The following is a 27,860-nucleotide window of genomic DNA, read 5'->3' as shown; positions in this document are numbered from 1 at the left end:
ATGACAACTGATTAATATAACGTCAAGAGTGATATATTTAATTAATTTATTATTTTCGTAAATGATAAGGTCAAAAACACTTCATAACCATTTCTGTCATGGACATGAACAGTTTATAAAACCTCTTAGAGCTTAAGATGCAAAAATCCAAGGCGAATGTTTAGCATTAAAAAAAAAGATCCAAAATTACTTACTCAGAAAAGTCCTCAGCCCTTAAATAAAATAAAACTACTTAGTTTTATTTACCATACTTGCATAGAGCGAATTTAACATTAATTTATATTTAAGGACTTATTTATTATTAACTATTAACTATTTTTTTTTATACACAATGATGATTAGAACACGTCATGTCAGATTTAAACTAATATCATTTAATAAGACTCTGGTGAAATCCGCAATCTGTTTTATAATAATAAAACGTATAAATAAAACAAGATACACTGTACACAAATGTATACCTATATGTGCTCAAAATATAACAAAGCTTTTGTTAGTATGGCAATAATTAATTTGAGTCAAATGTTGCCACTTACAGGTAAAGTGGCTTGCCACACGTAAGGTCGTTATATTAGTTAATTCCATTATTAAAAGTTATTTATAATTAAAAGTTAAAAGGCAACTCTTAAATATGTTTATTTTAGCAAAAAAAAAACGAATTAAACATAAAGTGAGCCTCACAAAATTAAATACGATAATCTTTTTTAAGTTTAATAATATTATACCAGCCTTTTTATATATAAGAAAATAATGAGCAAATTTAACCAGTGACTATATTAAGAAAAAAATTAAGGAATTAATTTTATTTTAAATAAAATAAATGAAAGTAAGATCTTTTTCTCATAAGGCTTCTTAAATATTTGTTTCCATAGTTTAATGTGTAATGTTGACTCATTGTTAAAAATATTTTTGCGGCTGGTAGCATTGACGGAATGTATTGTTTGCGTGTGTGAGTTACGTCTCGGACTCTCCGCCATTGAATTTCTTTAAGGCCGAGAGCAGAAATAGGTTGTGTACCTTAATAATCGGCAAATATCTCAACAATCACTTAACTATTTCTTATTCTATTTAGTCAAATCCCGTGATCAAACATTATATCCGATGGCAGACAGAGACACAGATGAGTTAAACATCGATAACGTAATAAAAAAATTATTGAAAGGTAAAGATAAAAATATTACATTGAAATACTCGCTTTGTGTAAAAAATATATATTTTAATAATAAAATAATTATGATTCCTGTGAATTCTAAGTGACGTGTATCTTTTCAGTACGGGGCGAAAAGCCTGGTATGAATGTACAATTAACGGAAATCGAGATAAAAGGGCTATGCTTAAAATCACGCGAAATATTTTTATCACAACCAATATTACTTGAACTTGAAGCACCTCTGAAGATATGTGGTAAGTAAAACGAATATAACTTTACATATAGCTTGCGACTTTCGAATACACCCTTTCTCGCATTGTTCAACTTGCGTCTTGTCAACTTTTAAGTACTCCGTTAAATCTTACTTCCCTTAAATCTTCTTAAAAAATATATAGAATATCTAATCTTCTTAAATAATAATTTATTATTAATCTAAATGTCTCGTTATAATTTCTTTAGAAAGTTTATGATACACTCGATATTTAAATCGAGGGGAAAGTTACGACTTGGTATGGTGGTCACACGTACAGATTAAAGTAAAAGATTTTTTTTTATATAATACGAGCGTTTTTGTTTTCTCAAACGCGTAATCATATACAAGTGAGAAACGTAATTTTAATGCTACAAAGACATTTTATTGACTCATTTACTATCGTGAAATACATGGCTGTGTCTGGTTTATATTTTAATGTATAATATTGGTTTTGTCTGTGTTATTTTGTTTTTAGGTCAAATACGTACATAATTGAACCTTACTTATTTTATTGAATTAAAAAGTTACTACTGAAACTCATTTACAGTAAAATATGTTTTTTTTTTTGTATTCTGCTTATTTATCTCTTTAGTTCTTTTAAAATAGGTTAAGACACTCACAAGCAATTTTCGTTGGCAATTATAAATTTTTGTAAAGAATTAAAATTATTTACATATTATTTGCTATTTCTTATTATTATGTTTTGATTAAAAGGGTGTTCGAAATTACATAATTGCTTTGCTATAAAAATAAATAAAATTTAGAATATTCTCTATGGTTATTTTGTTAGACCATAGAAGCAAACATTTTAAGAGGCTCGCTTAATATGTGTATGCATGTTTGTGCTACTTTTATGTATACCAATTTTTAGCTATGCTGTGGTCAAATAAGTTACTTATTTATTTTAAATAAACTCAAGTTAATGTGATCAAAACTTTTGAAGTGTTATGCAAAAATTCACAGTAAAATGGGTGTTAATAAATTCCTGGCTTTTATCAAACAATTGAGGAACATTGCAAGAGTATTCGATAATTTCATAATACTGTTATAAATGTATATGTTATTTTAATTATTCACCAATATCTTTGCTGGAAAGGTCTGCAGCAGAGCATTTTGTCACAGTGCCATTGGCTGGAGCTACATAATTTTGTTTTTAATATATCCCATATACCCAATCACAACAGCTTTGCTTAAATACTATCTAGAAATCATTGAGACACTATTAAATTAACTGGCGCCTTAAAATTTGTAACCATTACATATTTGTTTACAAATAATGTCCCCATAGAAGATTAATAGGTGATTTGTCTTCTAAGTAGAATGTTATACCCAAAATAGCTACTTTCTATATGCAAATTTTGTATTAAAGTTTCATTTCTTGGTACATGTTGAGGTAAAACTAGCTTAGGTTAATTACAAAATTAGATCCATTTAATATATGTCCATCTCTGCCCCTTGAATGTTAGTTGTCTAAAATTCTCCATATTAAACAATGCTGCTCAGTAATCAGCTTGTATATTGATTGGTCATTTTAAAATATTATATCGTAATATTTGATACTCTCTTGTTTGTACTTATTACAATTCAAATAACTGTCTTAACTACAAGCACAACTGAATGAGCGATAATTGTTTTGGGGTTGAAATTTTGTCCAATCTCAGTGAAGTATACGCTCGCAGCTTTATGATGCAGTGATCATTTTTAGCGAGAGCCTCTATTTGTAGTGTATACATAATGTTATATTGTTATGTACATTTTAAAGCAAGTGTATATTTTTCAACAGGCGACATTCACGGTCAGTATTATGACCTTCTGAGGCTGTTTGAATATGGGGGTTTCCCTCCGGAATCTAATTATTTGTTCCTTGGAGACTATGTGGACAGAGGCAAGCAATCGTTGGAGACCATTTGTCTCCTGCTAGCCTACAAGATTAAGTATCCGGAGAATTTCTTCCTCTTGAGAGGCAATCATGAATGCGCAAGCATCAATCGAATTTATGGGTGAGTTGAGTTTAGGTCCCATAGACACATATCCCGTAGATATGTTTCATAGATTATAATCTATAGATTTATATTTTTATCCATCCCTAATGTAAGAAAAACATGACAGATAAAAACACGATTTTCTCATAGTTATGCAATTGTAAATGACTGTCATTTTTATTTTAAAAAAGCTATATAAAATGTACTTCTGATGTTTAATTTTAAGGTGGTAAATACATTTTTAAAGGTAATATTGATACTGACTGATTCACATGTGACTAATAAACAAGATTGTAAGATTGTAGACTAATAAACAAGGTTTTAAGCTATGAACACATCATTCAATACTCTTAAATCAATTTAATTTTTTTTTTGTGTGTACCATACTTAGCTTTTCATACATACAATGTGATAGTATCGAGTCTGAGTGAGTTTTTGAGTCTGTCGAATATTAAAACAAATGTATGAAGTAATATTTGTATTCAGAAATTTTTATATGTATATATATATCCAGGTTTATGTAAGTATTAATAGTGAGGAACATTACGATACACTTAAAAATATTTAGATCTCCCATAAATATTTTATATTAAACTAATCTTTACATGCTTTATATTGAAAAAAAAAAAGATAATATTGACGTGTCTAATAGATTGTTAATGCTGAATTCTATTTACATTTTTCATCTTTGATGTTGGGAATTTATGTATTTCGTGCTATGATCTCATACATCGGCTTATCTTTTAAGCTGAGACTACATCCATCTATACAATTTGTACATTTCAGCCTTACGTGTATGCAATAAGGTTTAAATTCGCTGGAACCATCATCACTCGTAGGTTGTCGAGTGATGTAACACTTGTTTTGGTAAACAAGTCATTAATTAGTTTACAGATATTATATTACAAAAAAATTCATCATCATCCAATCGTTTAGTAGATAACCGGTGTGACAAACGCGCATACAAACCAACTACGGCTCCGACAACGTGTTTGGCGTTTTCCACTGTCCGTCCTCAACGTAGTATCTTATAAAGTTATAATTATTTGCACGTAATATTTTCCCAGATGACACTGTTGATAGTGAAGTACAAAGTTATTAAATGTAAGATAAGATACGAAACATAACATTGCTCGACTTTAAAGGCCATTCAAACATATATATATATATAATATTTACGTATATACATTCGAAGTGAATCTATTTCTTTCTTCCAGTAATAAATAAAATAGTGATAGGTTTGTAGAACAGAAATTGGAGAGGCGTGTATTAGTTTTTATTTATAATGCAATAAAAAAATCATCATCATCATCAGCCTATAGGAGCCCACTGCTGAGCAAGGGCCTCTTCTCACATGGAGAAGGTTAGAGCATTAATCACCACGCTTGCTCAAGACGGGTTGGCGATTTCAATCTTATAATTTGAAATTATAAGACCAGGTTTACTCACGATGTTCTTCTTCACTGTCCGTCAGTGGTGTCTAAATACTCTCAGAAAGTACATATGACTCGGAAAAGATCACATTGGTACTTGCCTGGTTTCGAACCCGCGCCCTTGCGTCTGAGAGGCGGGCCTAATAAAAAAATATTAGACATTAATTCGGGCGATTCCACGTGGCACGGAAAGTTCAATAAAAAAACTCAAAGCTATACAAGAATAATGATGTTAATTCAAATTATTGAAAGTAATATTTGTTACGCCTACATCTGGAACTCTGCCAGTTATGAGATGACTCAGTTTCGTGTTGATCGATATTACATTGAGCTAGGACGTTATACGCTTATATATATATATATATATATATATATATATATATATACATAATGTCTTAAGTAACGGATGCGTAACTGTTAAGAATGACATAGTTATGGACTCGAATAAATTACCGAGTCAGTGACAACGAAACAATATAAATTACGTAAACAATCATCAAAGGTTTTGTAAACATTCGGTTTTACATTCGTAACAAATTCTCGCCTCAATGAATGAATTATGAATTATTTAACATATATACAATGAGGTAAATACATAAAGTTTACCATGTTGTTAAAATTTACATCGTTTCGTTGGATGTACTATAGAGCTCAGAATAACAACTGTTACATATAACAATGACAATGTTGGCTGGTAGCGTAGATGCGATAACAGGACAATAGGTCTGTGGTATTGTACTGTGGATCACGCATCGATTTAGCGACCAATTTGCACCGCACTTGATGGGGCTATTGCATTGTGTTGCTATTTTTTTTTTTCTTTTAATTTTTTAAACGCAACGAATGCTTAGAACTTCTTCATAGTGACATTGATGTTTTTTAATTATTATTTTTTTCATCGATATAGTATTTTTTTATGTATATGCCGATGTATAAAGCATAAAATAACAAAAATAATACTATAGTATTGTAATTTTTTTTTTCTTTTTTTGTGTATCAGATTCTACGACGAGTGCAAGCGGAGGTATAATATCAAGTTATGGAAAACATTCACAGACTGTTTCAACTGTCTTCCTGTTGCCGCTATAGGTGAGCTGTACATTTATTACGATAGTCTAATGATATCATTAATGATATGTAACATGAAAACTTGGACAAATTCATAATTTTAATGGTTTTTTTTTTGCATACAGAAGCAAATTTGCCACAGAGTATATTAAAAGTTTTTTTTTTTTGTCACACAAACTTTATATTTACTGTGACTCGCTAATGATATCTTTTTTACTCGAGTTGTCTGAACTGATATTGCTTTATCAACAAATGTTTGTAATCGTCGATAAACCTTACCCGTACGTATTTATACTACGACTGGTTAAGTACTCATCTAGGCGATCACATCGGACACTGTATCCTATTTGAATAATGATTTTGTTCAACAAATATGTTAAAGTGCATATATTAGCTTTAGTAACAGATTTCTACGACACTGGACACTAAAGAGTTTCATTGACATCGGTTCAGCCGTTTAAGAGATTTTCATTATTTTGTTCGTTAACATATTTCCTATTTAAATTGAATTTTAAATAAAACAATTTCAACTAGCGGAACGCCTTTAGTGAATTCCTTATTGTAGAATTAGTACTGGAGGTGTTTGCTTAGATTAAAAGCTCGTTATAGAGGTCATTTGGAACCGTAAGTTACACAGCTTACTATAAATTTTTTATTACATACCGGCTCGTAAAGACGTCTCGTTAAAAACGCAAAATATGTATGTTTTTTTAACGAAAAATACAATCAAAAGAAATAATATATACTTAATCAATAAAAAAGATTACTTTAGATTTAGATTCAAATGATTAAAATTTTAATGTGAACAAAGGAACGCATTGAAAGTTGTTCTTCATATATATATTGAATATTAATAGATAGATATATCTATATATATATCTATAGCAGCCATAGATTTAGATGAGGAAGTTTTAAAACTATAACAGTGAATTTTGTCGTAACATCGCCATTAAAAATATTGACACGTGCCAGGAAATTGTCAGACTTGTACCACTGTTTATAAACAGGACGTGATTAGGAGTTTTCAACCGATTTTGAAAAAGGAAGTGTTCGGATTTTGATTTTATTTTGTAAGTTTTTTTTTTTTTCAAAAAGTAGGTATACATGCTTTATTATAAAACATTTAGGTACTAAGTAAACCCTGGAAATCATCATAATACTATCCGCTGGCCGTATCATTATGGGTTTGTGGTATTCACGTGTTTAGATTGTAGAGTTCCATCCAAATCAGCTTCGCAATTCGTGAAAGTGATACATTTTTTAAAATAACAAATCGTAATTACTTTTCATATGTCCAACAAAAATTTTTCAGCTCATTAGGTATAATCTTTCGTAGTTTCAACATAAAATATATAAATAAAGTATAATAGCTCTCATTGGAAAATTAACAAACAATTATAAAGACAAAACAAAGCTATTATTTCCGTGTATTTTTTTTCAAGCGTATCTCCATACCAGCTCTTAATAGCTCGCAGCTTGTCGTGTTCGCTTCGATTAACCAGGCCTCATTTGGTTATGCAACCGACCTTTGATATGTAGATTAGATGGTCATGGCAAAATTAGTGCGTGGAGTCCCTCCGCGCGGAAGGACTTTGAATGTGGAAATGAAAATAGGAAGAGATATATTTTTAGTGAATTTTATTGTTTCTTTGAGACAAACTTTATAAACATTGGTTACCCATTTACTCTCGCTCCGTCTCTTTCTATACCCCCTCACCAGGAGCTGTTGTTGTAATTCGTATTAGAAGTTTCACTTCAATAAATTGAAAAAAAATGCAGATAGATAGCTGTATGTATTTATTTATATATATATGAAATATTCGTAATTGTGTTACATGCTATTTAGATCAAGGATTTATAAACACTAGGCTTGTATCAAGATCGTCAAAGTGAAATACTTAAAACGTTCCTACAGTTGGTTAGTTTGGCTGTGTTCCAACGAGAATTGTTTACATAACAGGTGATGACGTCATTTCCATGTTATGTACGAAACTTGAGGTTTTATATACATTTACCTAAACACGAACATTTTAATAAACAGAAAGAAGGCTGTCGTATCGTTATTTGAATCTAATTGTTATATTTTTCAAGCCATTCCTACACACTTATAACAATTCTCTCTATGATATTTGAACCGTAATTCTAGCTGGCTTATATATTAATATTATAATCATGCTTCAATTCTGCGTTAAGCTAATTTTCCAGTCAAACTGTTGACAATAGAATTTCCACACGTTGCTCACATTATATACATATTAGCAATTGTGATGCTAGTCGACAGATTATATCACTGAATATGATGACATAATGAATGTAAAATACTATACACAATATGTAATGATACAATACTGAATGGATCTAATTTACACAGCCACTCGTCTCTGGTCACGATAGTTCAAGGTTCCCACTTTGTACGCCAGACGTTCTATTCCCGTACGCACAGACGATGCAATTAAAGTTTCAATGACTTCAGTTTTATATATGTAATATTTGTGCCCTTACTCATTTTTTTTAATAATCACGTAAATACTTGCAGTTACGCAAGAAAAACATTAAAAAGTATTCGTTCCATTTCTTAATGTCACAATGACAGTGACGGACACTCGAACTGTCAAATTAACATCAGCCCGACGTAATTGACAGGGGGCTTAATATTTTTTTTCTAATTATAATATTAGCGACGAACCATTCTCATTATGCCAGGTGCATACGAAACAAGTTAAATTTAATAATTCTTTATACGTATCTAATTTGAAATTTACTTCACATATGACGTTATTCATGGTAATCAGCTTCTAAAATCTTTAAAGTGATAGTGCACTATATAAGAGCAAGTGTATAATTCTTGAAAAAATGGACATATTTATAGGCGTATGAATTCGTTTTTATCGGTACTTAGATGACGATCGGATTTAATGGCGAGAAAACTTTATGTAACCAAAATATCCTGCATGTACGTACTGCATGTACGTTTGTTACACGAACATTCTAAAACCATATGTCTTTATATAATCTTCGATGCTCATAAATGACTAACACAAAAATAATCCCAGCCAGCCGAATGACGTCTGTGACACAGAATAAGAGGAAAGTGATGAATATAATTTATTGATAAAAAAATTTTTTTTACAAATTCATCTGGCGCTGGGGTCATTGTAACTTGGAAATGTGAATACTACTGACATGCGGAGATGACTCTCTTGTATGTGTGTCTGTGTGCATACGTTACATGTATGTGTATAGCGTCTATGTAGTTTAATAAGAGAGAAATGATACGTTACTTGAATTATATATATTTATATATATATTCGTATTTCTTTCCGACTGGATTCTTGTTCCTGTTAGAATAGTTTCATTTGAAATATGAAATGTTGTCATTGTATACCTACTCGTGCGAGTGTCAGATCTGTAAGCGTATCATATTAACTGTGTATATTTATTGTTATGTTATACATATAAATAGATTTGTATTGTATGTCTGTTACGCTAAACAAAAACAATATTAACTTTGTATATATACACATAGTATAATAAAAGGACGCAATCTCGGGCACTATACTGTTATATATAAGCACAACTCCACATGTTTGTGTTATGTGGCTGGTAATTCTATCAACGTGTGATTGCATACGCTCACACATTCACCATTGCATCAAGGCACTTCCTATCAATATGTTATCACTCAATACAGCTTCCGGACGCAATATAAATGCAAGTAGTTCAAACACTGAACCGACGATATCTGTACGTGCTATATATGTATGTTAAATCAGAATTTGTGATGATATAATCATTAGAAAAAGCCACAGGCATTGTGATTGCGCGAGTGAAACCGCTGAACACAGCTAGCTAGAATAAATGACACCCTTAATATAAGTACATTAGTGTTTTGTAAATACAAACGCAATAAAATACTTTCCATGGCCAAATGGAAGATTCAATATTCATAAAAGTTTTTTTTTTGTCATAGCTATTTTGATGTTGCGAATTTGTACTGTGTATGGAAGCGGGCTCTCAAGAGTTACGTAAACGCTACCATTGTATGCGTAATAAAGGAAAGTGGGTCACAGCGTGAAGTTTGAATCACACGTGCAACCCACAACCCACCCTCTGGGAGCTTTTAGGGGTTAGTTAGGGGTGTGTGGGCGTGACAAAAACTTTACTCAACTTTTTTTGTCTTGTCGCGTACATTTCATGGGAATGTCTCGAGAGATTTTGCGACTAATTTTTTTTTTATTTAGTCGTTCTATCACACGAAGGTTTGTAAATATCCGTTTTGCAGAAAACTCCACATAAATCTAGAACAAACATTCGTCACCTTGATGTTCGGGCATTTTTAGTGTTATTTGCTACTTGTGATAAGAGGATCTCGAGATCACTAACTCCTTCCTATACTTCCCTATGATAAGAACATTTTTTCATACCTTTCACACATCTCAAGCGCTTGAACAGCGCTGTTTTACCCTCGATGTATAGTTATTAACTGGGGCAATTATGATGCAAGCGATCGGAAATAGAGGTGACTTCCTCACTCGTGAGAACTGTCATCGATTGACGCTGCATGAATGTAGAGACGCGTGTTTAATTTATGTTGCCTTACGTAATATGTAACTTTGAAAAAATCTCTTATGTACACGATGTTATAACTTAACTTCGTTAACCATTATATAATAAAATCCAGTCACGAAAAAATCAATTTTCAATCAACATAGTGAAAAGACGTACCATATCTGATCTTCTTTTATGAAAGATATTTGGTTTTGTTTACAAATTTTTTTTAGAGTTAATTGTTTATTTGAATTAAAAAACAAAATTCTTGATTACGCGTATGCACCCAGTGTCTATGTCGATAAATTATTAAGTATATATATATTGTTTTCTGTTAAATAAATATGCTTACAATGTCCTTTATAATATCAATTATGTTTCAACTTATTGGACAGAATTTGGTCTCCCGATAATGGTTGGCATTTTTGAAAATTGTCAAGATATCCGCTTACATTTCAAAAATATAATTAAATTAAACGAATATAAAGAACATAAAGATGCGTTTTTATTAGTGAAGATGTATTATTTATTTAATTTGTAATGTAATGTCATTTTTATTTTACAACATCTACAATGTTATCGTCGAGCCATCTCATAGCTAGTGATAGATTTGTCGCTCTTTGCATTACTATCTGATTTTCTGCATGTCTCTTGACTCGTTATATCTATCGTAAAGTTTATTGGCTTCGTTTATACTAATAGATGGTTACGTCTCGTTTTCCTTGCATTTTTTTTATATTAAAGTCTCTGATATAAGAAACAAATATAATGAATATGATCGAAGTTATTATTTGAAATTTCAAAAATGTTTAAGGAAAATTCGATAAGAATTTATCGTAAATGTTGTCTTGGGTTTTTTCTTTCATGACTAACCTCTGTTTTTCCGGTATCGTTATAAAGCCTTAACAAATCTAATACAATTCTAGAACATTATCAAAAAAAAAAATGTAAGAAACAAACTTAATATTAGTCATATCTTTTATAGAACAGTGTCTAGAGAACATGAAGCGTCTATGTATGCAACAAGAATATTCTAGAATATCATAATATTAAATGGCATTTGTGGAACGCTATCATTAGGTTATCTGCTTTGGTTCAAACGTTTGCAATAACACGTGATGTAACGATGTTTAATTCCAAGTCCTGGAAACACGAGTCGAACGAACGCCCTGAACAGCTAGGTCACTTGAACCGTTCCACACGATGGATTAACGATCGTTTAAACCGAGTTCAAACAGTAATTACATAGATAATATCTGATATTTCGTAGCCATATCGAGATGAGAGTCTGGATAGGACTTAAGATAAATTTACATCTGTATTGGTCCAGTACAGTAAAATAGGATTGATAAACCAGTGTTACTGCGGTATCAGAAAATAGTAATGGTTTATTTGTTTTGCGGGTTCAGTTGATGAGAAGATCTTTTGCTGTCACGGAGGTCTGTCACCTGACCTCCAGGCTATGGAGCAGATCAGGCGGATCATGCGCCCAACTGATGTACCCGACCAGGGGCTGCTCTGCGACCTCCTGTGGTCGGACCCCGACAAGGACACCGCCGGCTGGGGTGAGAACGACCGTGGAGTGAGCTTCACGTTCGGGACGGAGGTGCGTATTATAACGAGCATTGTGTGGAGAAAAATTCGCATACCGTTCAATAGGAGACGATCTATATTCGAGATTGTCAGAAATAAATTTATCTATATGTAATGTTGCTACTGATTTTTTGATTTTTTCGTAAATTTAGAAGATTGTTAGATAAAAATTATTGTCTTTGATTAGATGAGCACAGTATCGTAATGTGTTTCACTTAGAATCTATTTGTTTTCCTTGTACCAGAATCCTTTGCGAGTAGAATTCTCTTATATACTCACCGCATATAATTTGAATTAATTGTATTTTTTTTTTCCTTAAACAATCATCAAATTATGTTTAATATAATACCTTATTTATATAAATACAACGTATGAAGTGCTCGTGGTATCAATTCGATTAGATATTGTTATCGACCAGCGTCCTCGTAATCATTTATCACAACAGAAAAACCTAATACTATTGAGTCACACAGAGCTGTACATTATTTTCAACTTCTTTGTCTCCAAAATTTTAAACAATATTATGTTATAAAATTAATCGATTTCTAGAAAGCGGTTCAATACATCACTATAGGTAATCGAGTATGTTGCAAGACATGTATGATATATGATTAGGATTGACTCAGTTTAATCGCAGATTAATAATGACGGTTTAACTGCGAGTTTAGTCATGCTAAAAACACGTGTGTGTGTGTGTGTGTGTGTATATATATATATATATATATATATGGGGTTTTCCAATAGGGACGCTTGAACTTTGACAGCTGATTGCGGCCATGTTGTTTGAGTGACAGCTGTCAAATGCAGTGTGTTATATTCATTCCGTCCTCCCAAACCACCATGGCAGGTTACAGTGTCGAGCAGCACGTGCAAATCATAAAATTGTTTTATGAAAATGGGTCTTCAGTTCGAGCAACGTTCCGCGCACTTCGCCCGTTTTACGGTCGCGATGATCGTCCTGCCGAGTCGACTATCCGTCGATTGGTGGACAAATTCGAGTCAACCGGGTCAGTTAACAATCAGCCGGTTCCCGTGCGTCAACGTAACGCGAGATCTGCCGAGAATATCGCCGCTGTGCGCGACAGTGTCCTCGAAAACCCGCGGCAGTCAATTCCGCGTCGCGCACAGGAACTCGGCCTTTCGCAGACGACAACTTGGCGAATTTTGCGTTGTGACTTGAGCCTGCACCCGTACAAGATCCAGCTGACCCAAGAGCTCAAGGTTAATGACCATAGACAGCGCCGTGTGTTCGCTGACTGGGCATTAGAGCAGTTGGAAGTTGACGCCGATTTTGGCAAAAAAATCATCTTCAGCGACGAGGCGCATTTTTTGATGAATGGCTATGTCAACAAGCAAAATTGCCGTATTTTGCTTGTTGACATAGCCATTCATCCAAAAATGCGGGACGAGACCAATCCACACGAGGTTCACCAAGTGGCAATGCACCCGCAGAAAGTGACTGTTTGGTGCGGATTTTGGGCCGGAGGCGTGATTGGTCCGTATTTTTTCGAAAACGATAATGGTGTGGCCGTCACCGTCAATGGTGAGCGATACCGGTCGATGATAACCAACTTCTTTTGGCCTGAAATCGAGAATATGGATCTGGACAACATGTGGTTTCAACAGGACGGCGCTACGTGCCACACAGCACACGCTACGATGGAAGTTCTGCACGAGCAATTTCTGGACATAGTCATCTCGCGCGGAGGCGACGTGAACTGGCCACCGAGATCGTGCGATTTGACCCCGCTGGACTTTTTCTTGTGGGGTTTTCTTAAGTCGCAGGTCTATGCCAACAAGCCGCAAACCACCGATGCCCTCAAAGTCAACATACGCCACGCCATCGATCAAATACAGCCCGATTTGTGCGCCAGAGTCATCAAAAATTGGACCTTTCGTGTGCGCGACACCAACCGAAGCCGTGGCGGTCATTTGAATGATGTCATATTCCATACATAATGGGGTCGATAGACCTTCCAAATAAAAAAAAAATTTCGCAAATATCTTTCCTACATGTATTTTTTTTTGCATTTCAAAGATCAAGCGCCCTTAATGGAAAACCCTATACATATACATATATACATACACACGATATCAACAATAACACTCGATCTTTCTCAAAATCTGGATAATAAAAGATACGAAAAATATATATTTAAATGCTATAGCGTATACGTTTTTATTACAGATTGTTGGCAAATTTCTGTCCAAGCACGAGTTTGATCTGATCTGCCGCGCCCACCAGGTGGTTGAGGACGGATACGAGTTCTTCGCCAAGCGGCAGCTGGTCACTTTGTTCTCAGCGCCGAATTACTGCGGCGAGTTTGACAACGCCGGTAATAATCATCATCTCCACAAGGAATAATATAAACGCGGGATATCTTTGGTTTGGTCTATGCTGTTTGCTTAAGCGCCAACTACTAAACGGATTGTCGTGAAACTTTGCATTGATGCAGCTCTGGCATCGGAATGGACTATGGCTGGCAATTTATCTCTGAGCAATATTCAAAAGTCCAAAACAAAGTCGGGGGCCAGTAACTAGTTTATATGTACTGTAATGCTGTTTTATCATCTTCCAGGCGCCCTAATGTCGGTGGACGAGACGCTCATGTGCTCGTTCCAGATCTTGAAGCCGGCCGACAAGCGCAAGCTGTACTCCGGCCTGAACGTCGGCCGCCCCAACACGCCGCCGCGGGCTCAGCCTAAGAACAAGAAGAAGTGAGTATGTATGTACGTTGCGGACTACACGTTCCGAAATTTATACTCACCGTAACAGAAGAGTAATAAGAAAAACATTCACAACCTCCAAAAACCGATCATTGAAACGAGAAAACGTTTGGTAACATTAGTTTGTCTATGATGGCTTTGCGATCGCATGCTAAATGTCCAATATTTGTGTCAATTGTATTATGTATGTATTTTTTTTTTTAAACCGTTATACACTGTGAGACCAGATATATCTAAATAGGTGTAAAATATACAGAGAACGTCTGTTAAAATCAATATTGTTCATTACTAGTAGGCAAATCATACTTATGATATTAGTTGTAATGAATTTGTATACAACATGTATGTGTCCGGGTCCGAGGCGAGTTGTTAACTCTGTTAATATGTCCATCCGTCCCGCAGTTAATGGCACCGGCCGTCATCGCAACGAAGTCGACGACTTGCATGGATTCCCACGCTAATATTTCTTTATAATAAAAAAATAATAATAATAATAAGTAAGGCTTAAACGGTGGCTTTCGAAGTATTGCGACGTGAGAATGCCGGTTGTTTTTTTTTTTTTATTATCTGTACGTTCAGTATGTACTTCCGCTGTCACTTCCAAAGCTGTCAATCAAAATCCTGTTAGAAATGAACTAGTCTGTATGATTATATATAATTTTTTTTTAAATTTTTTATCAAATTTTGTCACGTGCGCTCTCTGACACATCAGTAGCTTTTACCGTTTTAAAGTACATTCTGGCTCGCACGATCATCAATTGCTGGACAATTGTGTTCAGTAGACCACGGGCACGGTGGGCTCCATAGCGAAAACCTTCGCCTGCATCTTACTTAATAAATACTTCCGTCACTGTCAAAGTCGTTGGATTGGAACGGGTAGTCATGCGAACTGTTTTGTACCTTTTGAATTTGGAAAGTTTTCACACCAAGCCTAGGCTGCCAGTGTAACAGGTTTAATGTGGGGAGTCCAAGTAGGAGCGTTATTTGTGAATGATTTGGTATGTATGCTACTGTGTACGTTTTGTTGTATGTTTGTCCGTATGCCCGCATATGCTTGTGTCGTACTCCATATTCAAGAATAATGTTAGCAATTGTGAGGTTTTGGTGCAATTTGAGATTTTTGAATACTGCCATTTAGTAAAGGATAGATATGTAGATTTAGTCACAAATTAATGTCGTTTAAGAAAAAAAATCTATATACCACAGACACATCGCAATAAATAATGAGCAATATTTTATACAGGTGTAAATTAGATAAACACCACTTCCATTAAAATATAGTACAATCATCAAGAGAGGAATCTCGAGTGCACCAAAGTCGCACATTAGATTTGTATTAAGGACATTGAGAAAATGTAATAATATTAAAAGGTAATTAAACATTTATAAGTAATTAAGTAGTAAGCGTTATCGTGAACAGCCTATGTCCTCATTTGCGTTAGTGATTGCGAGTAGTGTGCTTTGTCGTTGCCCCGCCCCCCGCGTTCCATATTCAAAACATTCTACACGGGCCATCGAATATAAAATTTAAAAATGGAATACTTGAAAATCAAACCTATCAAGGAATGTCAGTTTTTGTATCGGTATTAATACCGTACTGATTTTTTTTTTATCATGAACACTTTTTTTAAGTGAAACTTTTAATAAACGTCATATCGCTCACATTGATTGCATGTTTATACGTAAAAACGATCGTCTGCTTATAATATGAAATAAGAGAGCGTTTTAAATATTTGGTCCGTGTATTAAAATCCACCGATAGTGTTACCAGAATTGAAAAATCACGCGGGGGAGCTGTAAACTTAATCATTATTTATTTCGCAATGAATCAGACTGAACTGCGTACAGTGGCCGCCGGCCGACTTAAATCAATAAATTATTGATGTATGAACAAGAGAATTGTATATTAATTTCATAAATAAAATACTTTCAAAAAATTTGATGCTTTTTATTTGAAATCCTCTATATTTATATAGTTATTTTTCATTTACATTTACCAGAAGTGTATAATATGAAAATGATGTTTTTAATATCTGAAACAGATTACAAACTTAATTAGAAAAGATTTTAAAGTCGTCAACACTCAAATATAAAACCTCTAAGTTTATTGCATAGTATACTCTTTATACAAACGACTAAGCTCACATATGAGTGCTGTTACCTTGAGGAACGTGTGCAAATTCATGGGGAGGAATCGCCCCGCGCGCACCAGCACGCTGCGATGATGGGACAACAACACGTGCAGCAACAGACGGCGGCCTCGTTTACCACAACAATACCACCCGCTGTAATACGCCGAGCTACTGACGCGATCCGACTGTCAAAGTCATAATGACAGCTGTCACCCGTAGATGTTACAAGTCTCTTTGTTGGCTTCATTAACCGTTTTAGTTATTTGTTTATTGGATATGTAACGATTAATTTTGATTATCATTAAATTTAAATTATACAAATACCTGTAATGTAATCTGATTCCCGAAATAGCAGTAAACGAACATGTCTAATGCTACCGCCGCCAAATACTCTACAGTGACCATGTCGAATTTCTGCAACGAGATGTTACATATTGGTTTCACAAAGTCAAATTTGCTTGCAACATTTTCATAATCTGTTTCCAAATCTCTTACGTAATCAATTATCATAAACTGACTCACAATTCTGATCTATTTAATCTATGACAACATCACCTCTGAAGTAGTATACAACAAAGTGCAAAGGTACAGAGTAACTTGAACGACGCGCAACACAAGCAACGGAGATACAAAACTTTCAAAGCGGTCCTTATACGATTTGATAACTCTTGCTACTTGCGCGCATTCTCGAAGGGCAGCGCAAGTGGCGTCTTCATACTCGCTGCTATAAATATCTGAGTAAAATAAAATATTAAACATTTACAAACACATTGTTGTGTATATACACGAATGTGAGTGTTCGTCTGTTACAATTGTTTTTAATACTTAATGGCTTACCAAATTGACTTGTTTTCTTAAACTGTATGTTCTGTAACAAACGTCCAAATTAGTACGCATTAGTGGCCACTATAATATAATAGGTTATGCCGATTTTTTAAGATTAAATAGCTTTCATTAGTGCTAATGTGTCTTGAATGATAAAAACTCACCACTTTCTCGTCATAATGGTAATGACTGTCAACCATTTCTGACTTATTGTATAAATAGTTATGTCTCTCTTCCTGCTCTATACCTCTGTATTGTTTCACGAGGGCGCCATGTTGGACACCTCTCAACATAAGCGCGGTGAAACGAACGTTCTGCAGCGAGCAACATAACAGATCGATCTGACCACACAACAAAATGGAATGGCATGCGAAAAAAACTCCTATAATTGAAAAATAAGTATTGGGATAAATATATTTTAAATAGAATCATATTATAAACATACCCAATTGACCAACTGCAAGTCCAACAAACACCTGGGACATACATTGACGGATCAGAATTAAAAACAAGTGGAAATTGTTGGTGACGTCCATATAAATCCAGTGCTGCAGAGGCTTTTCGAAAAGCACTGATGAAATAAAAGATTCATACTTTAATAGATTAAAGAAGATAGAGAGTAGAAATAGATTCAAACAAAGAAATAATAAAACGATGCACTAACGATAAGCGATCACCGGCAACAAGGCGTATGTGGCAACACTGAAAAGTGTACATGCTGTATACAGATATGCAAATGTTTTTGCGGTCTTATAACTCTGCCACATGGTCATATTCGTTAAGCCGTGAGCTGAGCGCCATTTAAACATCGTGTTCATATAATTAACCAAATCATATAATTCAGTTTTGTGGCTAGCGAAGTAAGCGACGATGAATACAGCCACTATAACCGGAAGTCCGTCCGCCATGCTGTCCAGACTCGACATTACGTCCGTCCAGTCGGTATATAAATGTACCGTCAAACTAATCGACGTATTTGCCAGAGAAAACATCACCAGAGCCAAGTAGAGGTTATTTATGATTATCTGATGTGCTCTCTCCGGCTTTGTATACCAATCCCAGCAAGCTACACTCTTTAAAAACAGCTCAATGAAATGAGTATAATTCTTTACTACTTTCATCTTCAAGATTTTGATTCGACTTTAGATCCCATGAAATATTTAATAATCACTGAAATTGTCAAGAGACTATTAAAATACTTATTTAAAATTAAAAAGAAAAGTTATTTATAATTGTAATTATAGTAACAGAAAAGTAATTGAGTTTGAAAATACGGGCAAGATGAAGATATTATTTTTTTTAGAGATAGTGACGATCGTAAGCTAATTTTAGGTTGTAAAACAGCCGATATAAATTTGAATGATTTTTCTGAAAATAATAAACACTACATCATTTTCAGACTTCAAAGTTTTATTGCATTGTGATAAATTTATAGGATAAGATTTAATAGATTTAATCGAAACGTGAATTGGTAAAACTAATGGCATTAAAATTTAACATGCAAAAATTAATTTCCATATACAGAAACCAGGCAGGCATAAATCATTTTAATGTACAGATTAACAATGTAAGTTTAATATATTTCGAGCTGACAAAGCCCACAATTACATTAGTTTTATAATAAAAAGCAAACATGGAAGCACTTTAAAAATAATAATAATTACATAAGCACGTCCAATTTTTAATTTAATTCATTTAAATACACTAAGACTTCTATAGCCGGCTCTACGCATCGCAGACATCTCGGCCTGATCCCGTGTGTGAGGATACTAGAGCCACATTAACACGCCACTTTTCCGAAGACCTGCCAGAAGTCAGCATTGGCGAAATCGAGATCGCTCTTGGGCACCTTAAAAATGGAAAAGCCCCTGGAGAGGACGGCATAACAACAGAATTGTTGAACGCCGGAGGTAAACCCGTACAGAGGGAGCTCCAAAAGCTGTTCAATTCTGTCCTCTTCGAAGGGAGAACTCCGGAGGCGTGGAGTAGGGGTGTGGTCATCCTGTTCTTCAAAAAGGGAGACAAATCCCTGCTGAAGAACTATCGACCCATTTCCCTGCTAAGCCACGTATATAAGCTGTTTTCAAGAGTGATCACAAATCGTCTTGCGCGAAGACTCGACGAATTCCAACCACCGGAAAAGGCTGGGTTTCAGAGCGGATACGGCACCATAGGCCAAATTCACACGGTGCGGCAGATTATACAGAAGACCGAAGAGTATAATCAGCCCCTTTGTCTAGCATTCGTGGACTATGAGAAAGTTTTTGACTCGATTGAAACTTGGTCTGTTCTGGAGTCCCTGCAACGTTGCCAAGTTGATTGGCGGTATATCCAAGTGATAAGATGTCTCTACGAAGCCGCCACCATGTCCGTCTAAGTACAGAATCATCAAATAAGTCCCGTACCGTTGCATCGAGGAGTGAGACAAGGGGACGTTATCTCACCGAAATTGTTCACAAATGCAATGGAGGATATGTTTGAGACGCTGCGCTGGAAAGGACGAGGTATTAACATTAATGGCGAACACATCTCTCACTTGCGATTTGCAGACGACATCGTCATTATGGCAGAAACGCTGCAGGACCTACAACAGATGCTTGATGACGTGGCTGACTCTTCTATACGCATCGGCCTAAAACAAGGTCATGTTCAATGAACATGTTCTACCGGAACCGATTGCAGTCCACGGTGTCGTTCTCGAAGTTGTTCAAAAATATGTCTATCTGGGGCACGTATTGCAGTTGGGTAGAAACAATTTCGAGGACGAGGTGAGTAAAAGAGTTCGGCTGGGTTGGGTAGCGTTTGGGAAGTTACGCCGAGTCTTAACATCGTCGATCCCACAATGCCTAAAGACGAAAGTCTTCAACCAGTGCGTCCTACCCGTAATGACTTACGGTGCCGAAACGTGGACACTAACGGTACGGCTAGTTCACCAAATCAAAGTCGCTCAGCGAGCTATGGAAAGGGCTATGATCGCATCAGAAGTGAGGTGATTCGGCAGAGAACCAAGGTCATCGACATAGCCCACCGGATTAGCAAGCTGAAGTGGCAGTGGGCTGGCCATATTAGCCGCAGAACCGACAACCGTTGGGGTAAACGAGTTCTTGAGTGGAGACCGCGTCTCGGCAAACGTAGTGTAGGACGTCCTCAGGCAAGGTGGAGTGACGATTTGCGCAAGATGGCTGGCAGGAGCTGGATGCGAGTAGCCGAAAATAGATCTCAGTGGCGTGCAATTGGAGAGGCCTATGTTTAGCAGTGGACCAGTATAGGCTGATGATGATGATGATGAAATACACAATATAATTTTTTGGAGGGAAATCTCTGGTCTTTTATTTATAGATTCTCTTTAATTTCTGTCAATATCATGTTAAGTATAAACCGCTCTTAATAAAAAGGTTTAAATTTTTATGATCTCCAAAAATTTTATCACAATTCTTACGTTTTCACTCGCCTATTTCCAAGGAGCAAGTGAACGTATCCTGCAGACACCCTCTTATATTACATGAGCTTTTCATAGTTAATTGGTTTACACTTTTAACGAAGTGGTTTGTGAACGGCTGTTAAAACAATGATTAAAATAACTCTAGAAACTATAAAGTAGAAACCCATTTAAAGCATATTAAAAATACTATTTAAAGAGAATTTTGAAGTAAGTTAAATTTGAAATAAAGTGTAGGCAGAGTTGAAATTCCCAAGATTTTATGTGAACGAAACTTAGTAATTTCACGAGGTATTTAACTCTTTCTAGTTAGGAACTTCATATTTAAGTTGACTGTAATTACAAAACTTTTAATTGTTGCCAAGTCCTTTAAACGTTGATGATTTAATTAGCTAGACTTTGAAGAAGTTTTCAGTACTTGTTAAATTACTTATATCATTTTCTTATCATAATTTATTCAAGTACAAGAAAGACATGAAAAATTTTAATCAACCGTTTTCAAGACGTTTGCATTGATTCCGCATCCCTGAAAAAAAAAATTAAATAAATATAACTTCAATAGGAATTCGTTGTGTGCAAAATAAAAATATAACCCATCACGAATTAATTTTTTCTTGTATTCAAAACTAAACTTTAAAATATTTCTTCATTTAATATAACTTTTTTATCTAATGTTTGTAAGGACTACGTGTTCGTTAATGTGTAATATCTTGCATATATTAGACATATTGAGATGTATCTCACTTCTCCTTGGACCGCCTCTGAGCTATGCGGTATATACGCCTCAGCTCTAACAGAGCTCTCATCACGACAACCAGTTGCTGCTCGTAGTCGTCCACAGAAACGTCCACTTCCAGACCTTTCTGTTTGCAAATCTTCAAGTACAAGCTCCACACTGCGGCCCGAACGTGACAGAGTTCGACATGACGTCTAGCCGCCGTCTCCTTCAGACGCTCCAACGCCAACTCCCATTTGACGACACGATTTCTCGCCTTGTCAAAACGCCACTGGTGACGAAATCTCGCTGAGGATTACTCGTGTACTTTTCAACGTTCTATTTTACTTTTTTTTTGTTGTTTCAAAAAGGTTTTCAGTTTATATAATACAGAAGCATATAGATGTGTAAATTTTTGGACAAAGTGCAACAAAAATTGGATCAGCGATTCTAACGACTATATTTAATTTAGAATAAAAAATACCAGGTATGTTTGATCTTACTTGTTATATCGCAATAGACACTAGTTCTTAATTCATAGTAGGTATACCAAATTCTAACCCTCAAATCAGCAAGTGTATTATTAAGGCCCATTATGCAAAGCTTCTTTTCTTCAGTAAGAGTTGCGATTTGTCTTCTAGCGCTCTCCAACAACTCCAAGTCTCTTTCCTGTCGCTCTGCCAGGGAACTCTTCGCCGCAGCTGACAATATCAATGTTTCGAGACAGTCTTTCTTTTTTGGTAATGAGATACATGGCTTACATATGACAATCTAACACAAAAAAATATCTAATTTTCTCGTTTAATCTTATGTTTGGGTATATATTTTTTTATAAAGTTTTGATCTCTTGTAGTTGAAAGTTAGGATATATGTATTTTTGTTTGATTGAATATATTTTCAAGAGGAATTGGACAACTTTAGCATAAGTTTTTACATTATAATCCATGCTGAATTCCCGGACGCAAAATAACCTTAAAGTTGTTGAAGGTGTAGTGCATATGTTCTATAACAGTAGATTGTAATCATTACCTAAGGCCTCATAACGGTTGAGTACATCTAACGGCTGCTTGAATTCTGGGTAATTATGTACGACGGACATCAAATAGTCCTGAAATAAATTGTCAATTAATGTATTATAAAATTGGTCCCCCTATCAGAAAATTGTAATTAAGGATGATGAAGGCTGATGAAGGAAATCCTTTTTGTCCCATAACTGGAGAGTTTCCATAGTGATTGCCTCTGATACCTCGTATATAGTGTAGTCTCGGACTTGTTGTTCCATCAATTCCTTCACTTCCTCCATCTCAGACACACGCTGCCTCATAGCCTCGGTTTCACGCGTCTTACGCTGGAGGACTTCCGTGTCAGCTTCCATTTTACGTTCAGCCCTATCGCGTTTCTCTTGATTCTCGCGAATAAACTATCAAACACCATTTTACTTGGTTATTTTGAACCCTATTCAGTATAATAATAATGTTTATATCAACATATGAGCCAATAATCTTATCATAAATTAAAGTTATTTTTATAACGTTGTTATTTTTCTCAATATTTAGATAAACCGGCATCACTTGAAAAATAATAATAATATGCAAACCTAAACGAACCGAAAGGGTTTAATTATTATTTGATAGAAATTTCGTAACATTTGACTTTGTTTGTAATAAAATTAGTTTGCAGCTTGATTTCATGGAGTATTTATTGCAATTTCCTAACTAAAAGCGAACTTAAAATAAAAAATGGCGGCCATATTTCCCAATTCCACGTTTACAAATAAAATAAATTCTAATCCACAAATCTCATCGGCCCTAGTGTCAAGTGATCAGCATTAAGAAATATGACAGAAAATTTTAAATTACATCATACTAGCGTCTATCCTTTTTGGTTCAAAAATTGTAATGTAATACCTCCCTTTTTTATTTACTTTTTTTTTTAAACTACTTAAATGATGAACCGTCATTGTCTTAGGATGATGACAACACTATACTTATGAGGACACAAGTGTTAAAAAGTAGACGTTATATTTATGAGACAACAATTAAATACTGCAATCAGTATACCAGACTGAATAAAATACCTTATTAAAGCTTATAAAAGATTCCTTCAACAGCATTTCCTTTTCTCGTAATTCTTTCCATTTTTCATCCATCATTCTCCTGTTTTCTTTCTCCTCATTTCTTTTGAGTGCTAGTTTCTCGTCCGCCTCCATGAGATCTCTTCGAGCTTGTTCCATCAAAACTTGAGGTGTTGGACGAGCTACATCCCATACTGGATATTTTCTAAAGAAGACTGATTAAGCGTAGTCTTTTTAACAAATTTAAGTTGTAATGTTACAGCGGTCACTTACTTAACCATACGAGAACTTTCCATTAAAGATTTATAGTATTCAGAAGTGGACTCCACCGGGGGCCCATGAGGGATAGCTATAGGGGCTAAATCTTTCATCACCTTCTTCATTGTGAATGTTAGATATTTGTGTAAATATTAAAAAGTCCTCAAAGTGCAAATACTTAGGTTTGAAAAACAAAATATTTATAATTGATAAAACAAAATCGTAACTATGCGACGGTATGTCTCTTATGTATAGAATAGTAAAAAGGTTTTTATTTAAAACTTATGGATATTAAAAAAAATTAAGTTTTAAAGTAACGTTGAGCTAAATTTTAAAGGTTTAAAGTTATCAATTAATATTTTTTATATATTTTCTACGAATTTAATGAGTCCTTTTTTGTTTGAAAACTAAGCATATCAAATTATTGTTTATTAATCCGTGTCAAGTTAACTAATCAAATATAAAAATGTCTAGACCCTAAACCGAAAACATATTTAGTCGTTCAATAAATACAAATGTGTACATAAGCAAAAAATTCCACAATTCCAAAGTGAATGACACCAAAGCATACGTAAAAAAAATCTGTAGTCCTTTCTGTCATATTGTCAACCTATATTCGTTTTAGGTTATGGAAGTGTAATATCCATAAATTAATAATAAAACAAAATATAATTGTAAAAGATAGTGAATTTTATAATATATTTATTAAATCAAAGTAATCATTACGTTCAAAAAGAAAATGGAATTAAATGTTACATTCCTTTCTGGGTTAGGATGCGGCCTTTGCCTCGGTTTATCTCTTTTTGCATTAAAAAAATACACAGGACTCTTTTCTGATACAGCAAAGTCTGTTAAAAAGGTAAGATTTAACATTATTTTATTAATCAGTGTTATGTTCGTTTTACATAATGAAAAGATTATTTTAATTTCTCGCAGTTTGTATCCAACTCCGAATATAAATTAGTATTGGTCGTTCGAACCGACCTGGGAATGGGAAAAGGCAAAATGGCTGCTCAATGTTGTCATGCGGCTGTTGGAGCCTTTGAGAAGGCAATCAAAAAGGATCCTGAAGGATTAAAGCATTGGCAGAAGACGGGACAAGCTAAAGTAGCTGTTAAAACGGATTCAGTAGATGAGATCAAACAAATTTTGGACAATGCCAAGAAATTGGGCATCATCACGTCTTTAATAAGGGATGCTGGAAGGACACAGATCGCACCCAACTCTATTACAGTGTTGGGTGTAGGTCCAGCACCCAAAGATGTAATCGATAAAGTTACCGGACATTTGAAGCTCCTGTAATAAACAAATTAGGATTCATTTCCATTGTTTTATTTATTTATTGCAATATCTGCCTGTCTTAAGTATGTAAGTTTGTGAGAACATAGTATTTTGGGATTTTTCCTAACACAATAATTATATTATTATTTATATAAAGAAATATGTAACTTATTAAATATTTTGATAATTAATTATTTTGTAAGAATTTTCACATTTCAAATACATTAAATCCAAAGAGTCATTATAGAGGATGAATTTGTTTCAAAAATTATCTCATATTTTACAGTAATTGGTGACAAAGCCTGATTTATTATTGATTTTTAGTTTTGGTCTGTAGCTAAGTAAGTATAAAGATTGTCATTACGGAGGCTTAAAAACTTTGCTTCTTGTAAAGTGCTTATATTGGTGTTAATGTTTTATAAGAGTCCTATACTAAAATGTGTTACAACTTTAGGTAAACAAAATGGTGGTTGAAATTTAAGTTGTTAACAACTATAAAAATCATTATGAATTAATTTTATTTATTGTAAGACATTCCATTAAAACAAATATATAAGTAAAATATCAACGAGCCTTTTCACTTTTTATTTAACCATATAACTAAATATTTTCGGACAAGTGTTAACATCTCGCTTTGCTTGCCTCGATAGAACGAGTGTTTTCTTTAACAACTTATAAATAACTACTTCTGCTACAATGTTGCCAGTTTAAATTACTACTTAAGACTCGACCAATCCTTGGGGACCTTTTAATTATATGATCATTTGTATCAGTCGTATTTTTATTTGAATTGGGCAAATTACGATTTTTATTTCTTCAGTCTTCAACATTTGGAATATTATCGTAATTTTTTGTTGATTGTTCTTGACATCAAAAACAAATTACTTTTTTTTAGAACTCGATTTCTCTTCGTTGTCGTTTAGTCACTTTTCCTTGTGTACCTATAATTTGTGACATACATGCTCTGGTTGAGAATTAGGTATATAAATTATCTGGCATAAATAATATTAATAGATGGGACAAGGTAATTTTGTATCAAAATATACCTATAGTTTATTTTCATTGAAAAAATACAATTTTGTTTTAATCGCTTATATATGTGTGTACGCGGTTTAAATTGTATGTGGGTTCTGTTGAGCGCTGTACGCTTGATTCCCCATGCCATAATCCATTTGTACAAAATTATGTGTCACAATAAACACTATTGTATATTTTTTTAATACTCATTACGTCATGAATAAATTTGACAACTGGTAGGTCCTTCAAGAATCAGTTTTAAATATAAAAACAACTAGCTGTTACCCGCGACTCGGTCTGCGTAAGAAAAAAAGAAACTATGATAAAACTTAAAGCCAAATAATATAAATAATAATATACTTATAATTTCGGGATGGTCATTCGGGGTCTTGAAAAAAAGTACCCTAAACTACTTTTTATTACATCGGCTACCTGCCAATAAGTCCCGTTAAACGGGGTTCAGCCATTTTAGATGTTAGCCGAAACAAACATATACTCGTATTGTGTTTAAATATATATAAAAAAGTAGGGGTTGGTGATAAAAAAGCAAAAATTTTGGATTGTATTTTTTGATGCCACATTATAAAAAAATAAAAACAAAAAATTACGTTCAAAAATTAAAAAAAAAAAGTTCAAGGGTGGACAACCCTTATCTCTAAGGGGTATGAAAAATGTTAGCCGATTCTCAGACCTAATCAATATGCTCACAAAATTTCATGAGAATCGGTCAAGCCGCTTCGGAGGTGTACGGGAACGAACATTGTGACACGAGAATTTTATATAGAAGATATTATATTACTGATGTATATATAAGGAGGTATTTAATTACTCTGAATTAAGAATTATCTACAAAAAAATTAATCCTTGAAGATTTTTTATTAATTAAAATATTATATATACCTACACTTACATTATTACGATTATTAGGTCTCATTTCAATAATTTACCTTAAAGAAATTTAATAATGTGGAAATTGAAGGTCCTGTTATACTATGATCACGAAATCTTTTTCTTACCTCCAGACAACACCTTGTATATACCGACTTACAACTCTAGAAGACAAAATACAGAAGAAAAATGTATTCTGACTAATAGCTATTGTACGAAGATTCTGTACGAGGAAAATCAACAGCCAACAAACTGATTGAACGAGGATAGAGTGTTGTGTGGACACCGGGACAGCACCGAAGACCCGGCATCAGTGTGGGATGAGAGATGGGAATGTGGGAGATACAGTCACTAACACAAGTGGTGAGCACCAAGCAGACACTGCAGTGACTTGGTGCTAATGTTAGTTATAGGCTACAATAAATCCATTCAGAGACAGAACTTTATTATACACATTACACATTTAATTAATTGATT

The 27,860-nt window shown here is 34.2% G+C and overlaps 4 protein-coding genes across 5 annotated transcripts; 2 read left to right on the top strand and 2 right to left on the bottom strand.

Annotated features, from left to right (window-relative positions):
* The first annotated feature begins 923 nt into the window (after nt 1-923).
* LOC116777219 (serine/threonine-protein phosphatase alpha-2 isoform) lies at nt 924-16,151 on the top strand. 2 transcript variants are annotated; one of them, XM_032670631.2, is made up of 8 exons: nt 924-1,162; nt 1,273-1,404; nt 3,187-3,403; nt 5,819-5,907; nt 11,844-12,040; nt 14,216-14,363; nt 14,607-14,745; nt 15,157-16,151. In XM_032670631.2, exons 1-8 carry the CDS (start codon nt 1,102-1,104, stop codon nt 15,158-15,160), a joined length of 987 nt encoding a protein of 328 aa, XP_032526522.1. In that variant the 5' UTR covers nt 924-1,101; the 3' UTR covers nt 15,161-16,151. The 2 variants fall into 2 exon arrangements, with proteins under 2 accessions (XP_032526522.1, XP_032526523.1); XM_032670632.2 differs by having other exon boundaries at nt 14,607-14,753.
* Nucleotides 15,887-18,875, bottom strand: LOC116778041 (putative odorant receptor 85e). Its single transcript, XM_032671886.2, has 8 exons — nt 18,376-18,875; nt 18,157-18,282; nt 17,876-18,093; nt 17,724-17,754; nt 17,442-17,620; nt 17,211-17,300; nt 16,916-17,071; nt 15,887-16,787 (listed from the first exon to the last, which is right to left on the bottom strand). Exons 1-8 carry the CDS (start codon nt 18,830-18,832, stop codon nt 16,731-16,733), a joined length of 1,314 nt encoding a protein of 437 aa, XP_032527777.1. The 5' UTR covers nt 18,833-18,875; the 3' UTR covers nt 15,887-16,730.
* A 2,064-nt stretch (nt 18,876-20,939) lies between these two features.
* On the bottom strand, nt 20,940-24,431 carry LOC116778043 (coiled-coil domain-containing protein 42 homolog). The gene is made up of 7 exons (XM_032671888.2): nt 24,213-24,431; nt 23,943-24,144; nt 23,112-23,285; nt 22,895-22,973; nt 22,427-22,566; nt 21,895-22,157; nt 20,940-21,676 (listed from the first exon to the last, which is right to left on the bottom strand). Exons 1-7 carry the CDS (start codon nt 24,320-24,322, stop codon nt 21,649-21,651), a joined length of 996 nt encoding a protein of 331 aa, XP_032527779.1. The 5' UTR covers nt 24,323-24,431; the 3' UTR covers nt 20,940-21,648.
* Nucleotides 24,432-24,778: 347 nt separating this feature from the next.
* On the top strand, nt 24,779-25,517 carry LOC116778020 (peptidyl-tRNA hydrolase 2, mitochondrial-like). The gene is made up of 2 exons (XM_032671861.2): nt 24,779-25,056; nt 25,134-25,517. The coding sequence occupies exons 1-2, from the start codon at nt 24,937-24,939 to the stop codon at nt 25,497-25,499; spliced, it is 486 nt and encodes a 161-aa protein (XP_032527752.2). The 5' UTR covers nt 24,779-24,936; the 3' UTR covers nt 25,500-25,517.
* Nucleotides 25,518-27,860: the final 2,343 nt, after the last annotated feature.

The sequence above is a fragment of the Danaus plexippus genome, chromosome Z, assembly GCF_018135715.1.
Source record: "Danaus plexippus chromosome Z, MEX_DaPlex, whole genome shotgun sequence".
In the NCBI taxonomy this organism is placed as follows: Eukaryota; Metazoa; Arthropoda; class Insecta; order Lepidoptera; family Nymphalidae; genus Danaus; species Danaus plexippus.
The sequence above is the reverse complement of the archived record's forward strand: the minus strand, read 5'-3'. Positions and strand labels throughout refer to the sequence as shown.

What these genes read in the sequence shown, in the direction of transcription:
- LOC116778043 (XM_032671888.2), bottom strand. Translation starts at nt 24,322, where the DNA reads ATGAAGAAGGTGATGAAAGATTTAGCCCCTATAGCTATCCCTCATGGG. An exon ending in CAACCGTTATGAGGCCTTAG is followed by an intron (nt 22,567 to 22,894) that starts GTAATGATTACA and finishes TGATATTGTCAG; the next exon opens with CTGCGGCGAAGAGTTCCCTG. An exon ending in CAGAGGCGGTCCAAGGAGAA is followed by an intron (nt 21,677 to 21,894) that starts GTGAGATACATC and finishes TTTTTTTTTCAG; the next exon opens with GGATGCGGAATCAATGCAAA.
- LOC116778020 (XM_032671861.2), top strand. Translation starts at nt 24,937, where the DNA reads ATGGAATTAAATGTTACATTCCTTTCTGGGTTAGGATGCGGCCTTTGC. An exon ending in CAGCAAAGTCTGTTAAAAAG is followed by an intron (nt 25,057 to 25,133) that starts GTAAGATTTAAC and finishes AATTTCTCGCAG; the next exon opens with TTTGTATCCAACTCCGAATA.
- LOC116777219 (XM_032670631.2), top strand. Translation starts at nt 1,102, where the DNA reads ATGGCAGACAGAGACACAGATGAGTTAAACATCGATAACGTAATAAAA. An exon ending in AATAAAAAAATTATTGAAAG is followed by an intron (nt 1,163 to 1,272) that starts GTAAAGATAAAA and finishes GTATCTTTTCAG; the next exon opens with TACGGGGCGAAAAGCCTGGT. An exon ending in CGGCGAGTTTGACAACGCCG is followed by an intron (nt 14,364 to 14,606) that starts GTAATAATCATC and finishes ATCATCTTCCAG; the next exon opens with GCGCCCTAATGTCGGTGGAC.
- LOC116778041 (XM_032671886.2), bottom strand. Translation starts at nt 18,832, where the DNA reads ATGAAAGTAGTAAAGAATTATACTCATTTCATTGAGCTGTTTTTAAAG. An exon ending in ACTTGCAGTTGGTCAATTGG is followed by an intron (nt 18,094 to 18,156) that starts GTATGTTTATAA and finishes TTTCAATTATAG; the next exon opens with GAGTTTTTTTCGCATGCCAT. An exon ending in TGTTGTATACTACTTCAGAG is followed by an intron (nt 17,301 to 17,441) that starts GTGATGTTGTCA and finishes ATCTCGTTGCAG; the next exon opens with AAATTCGACATGGTCACTGT.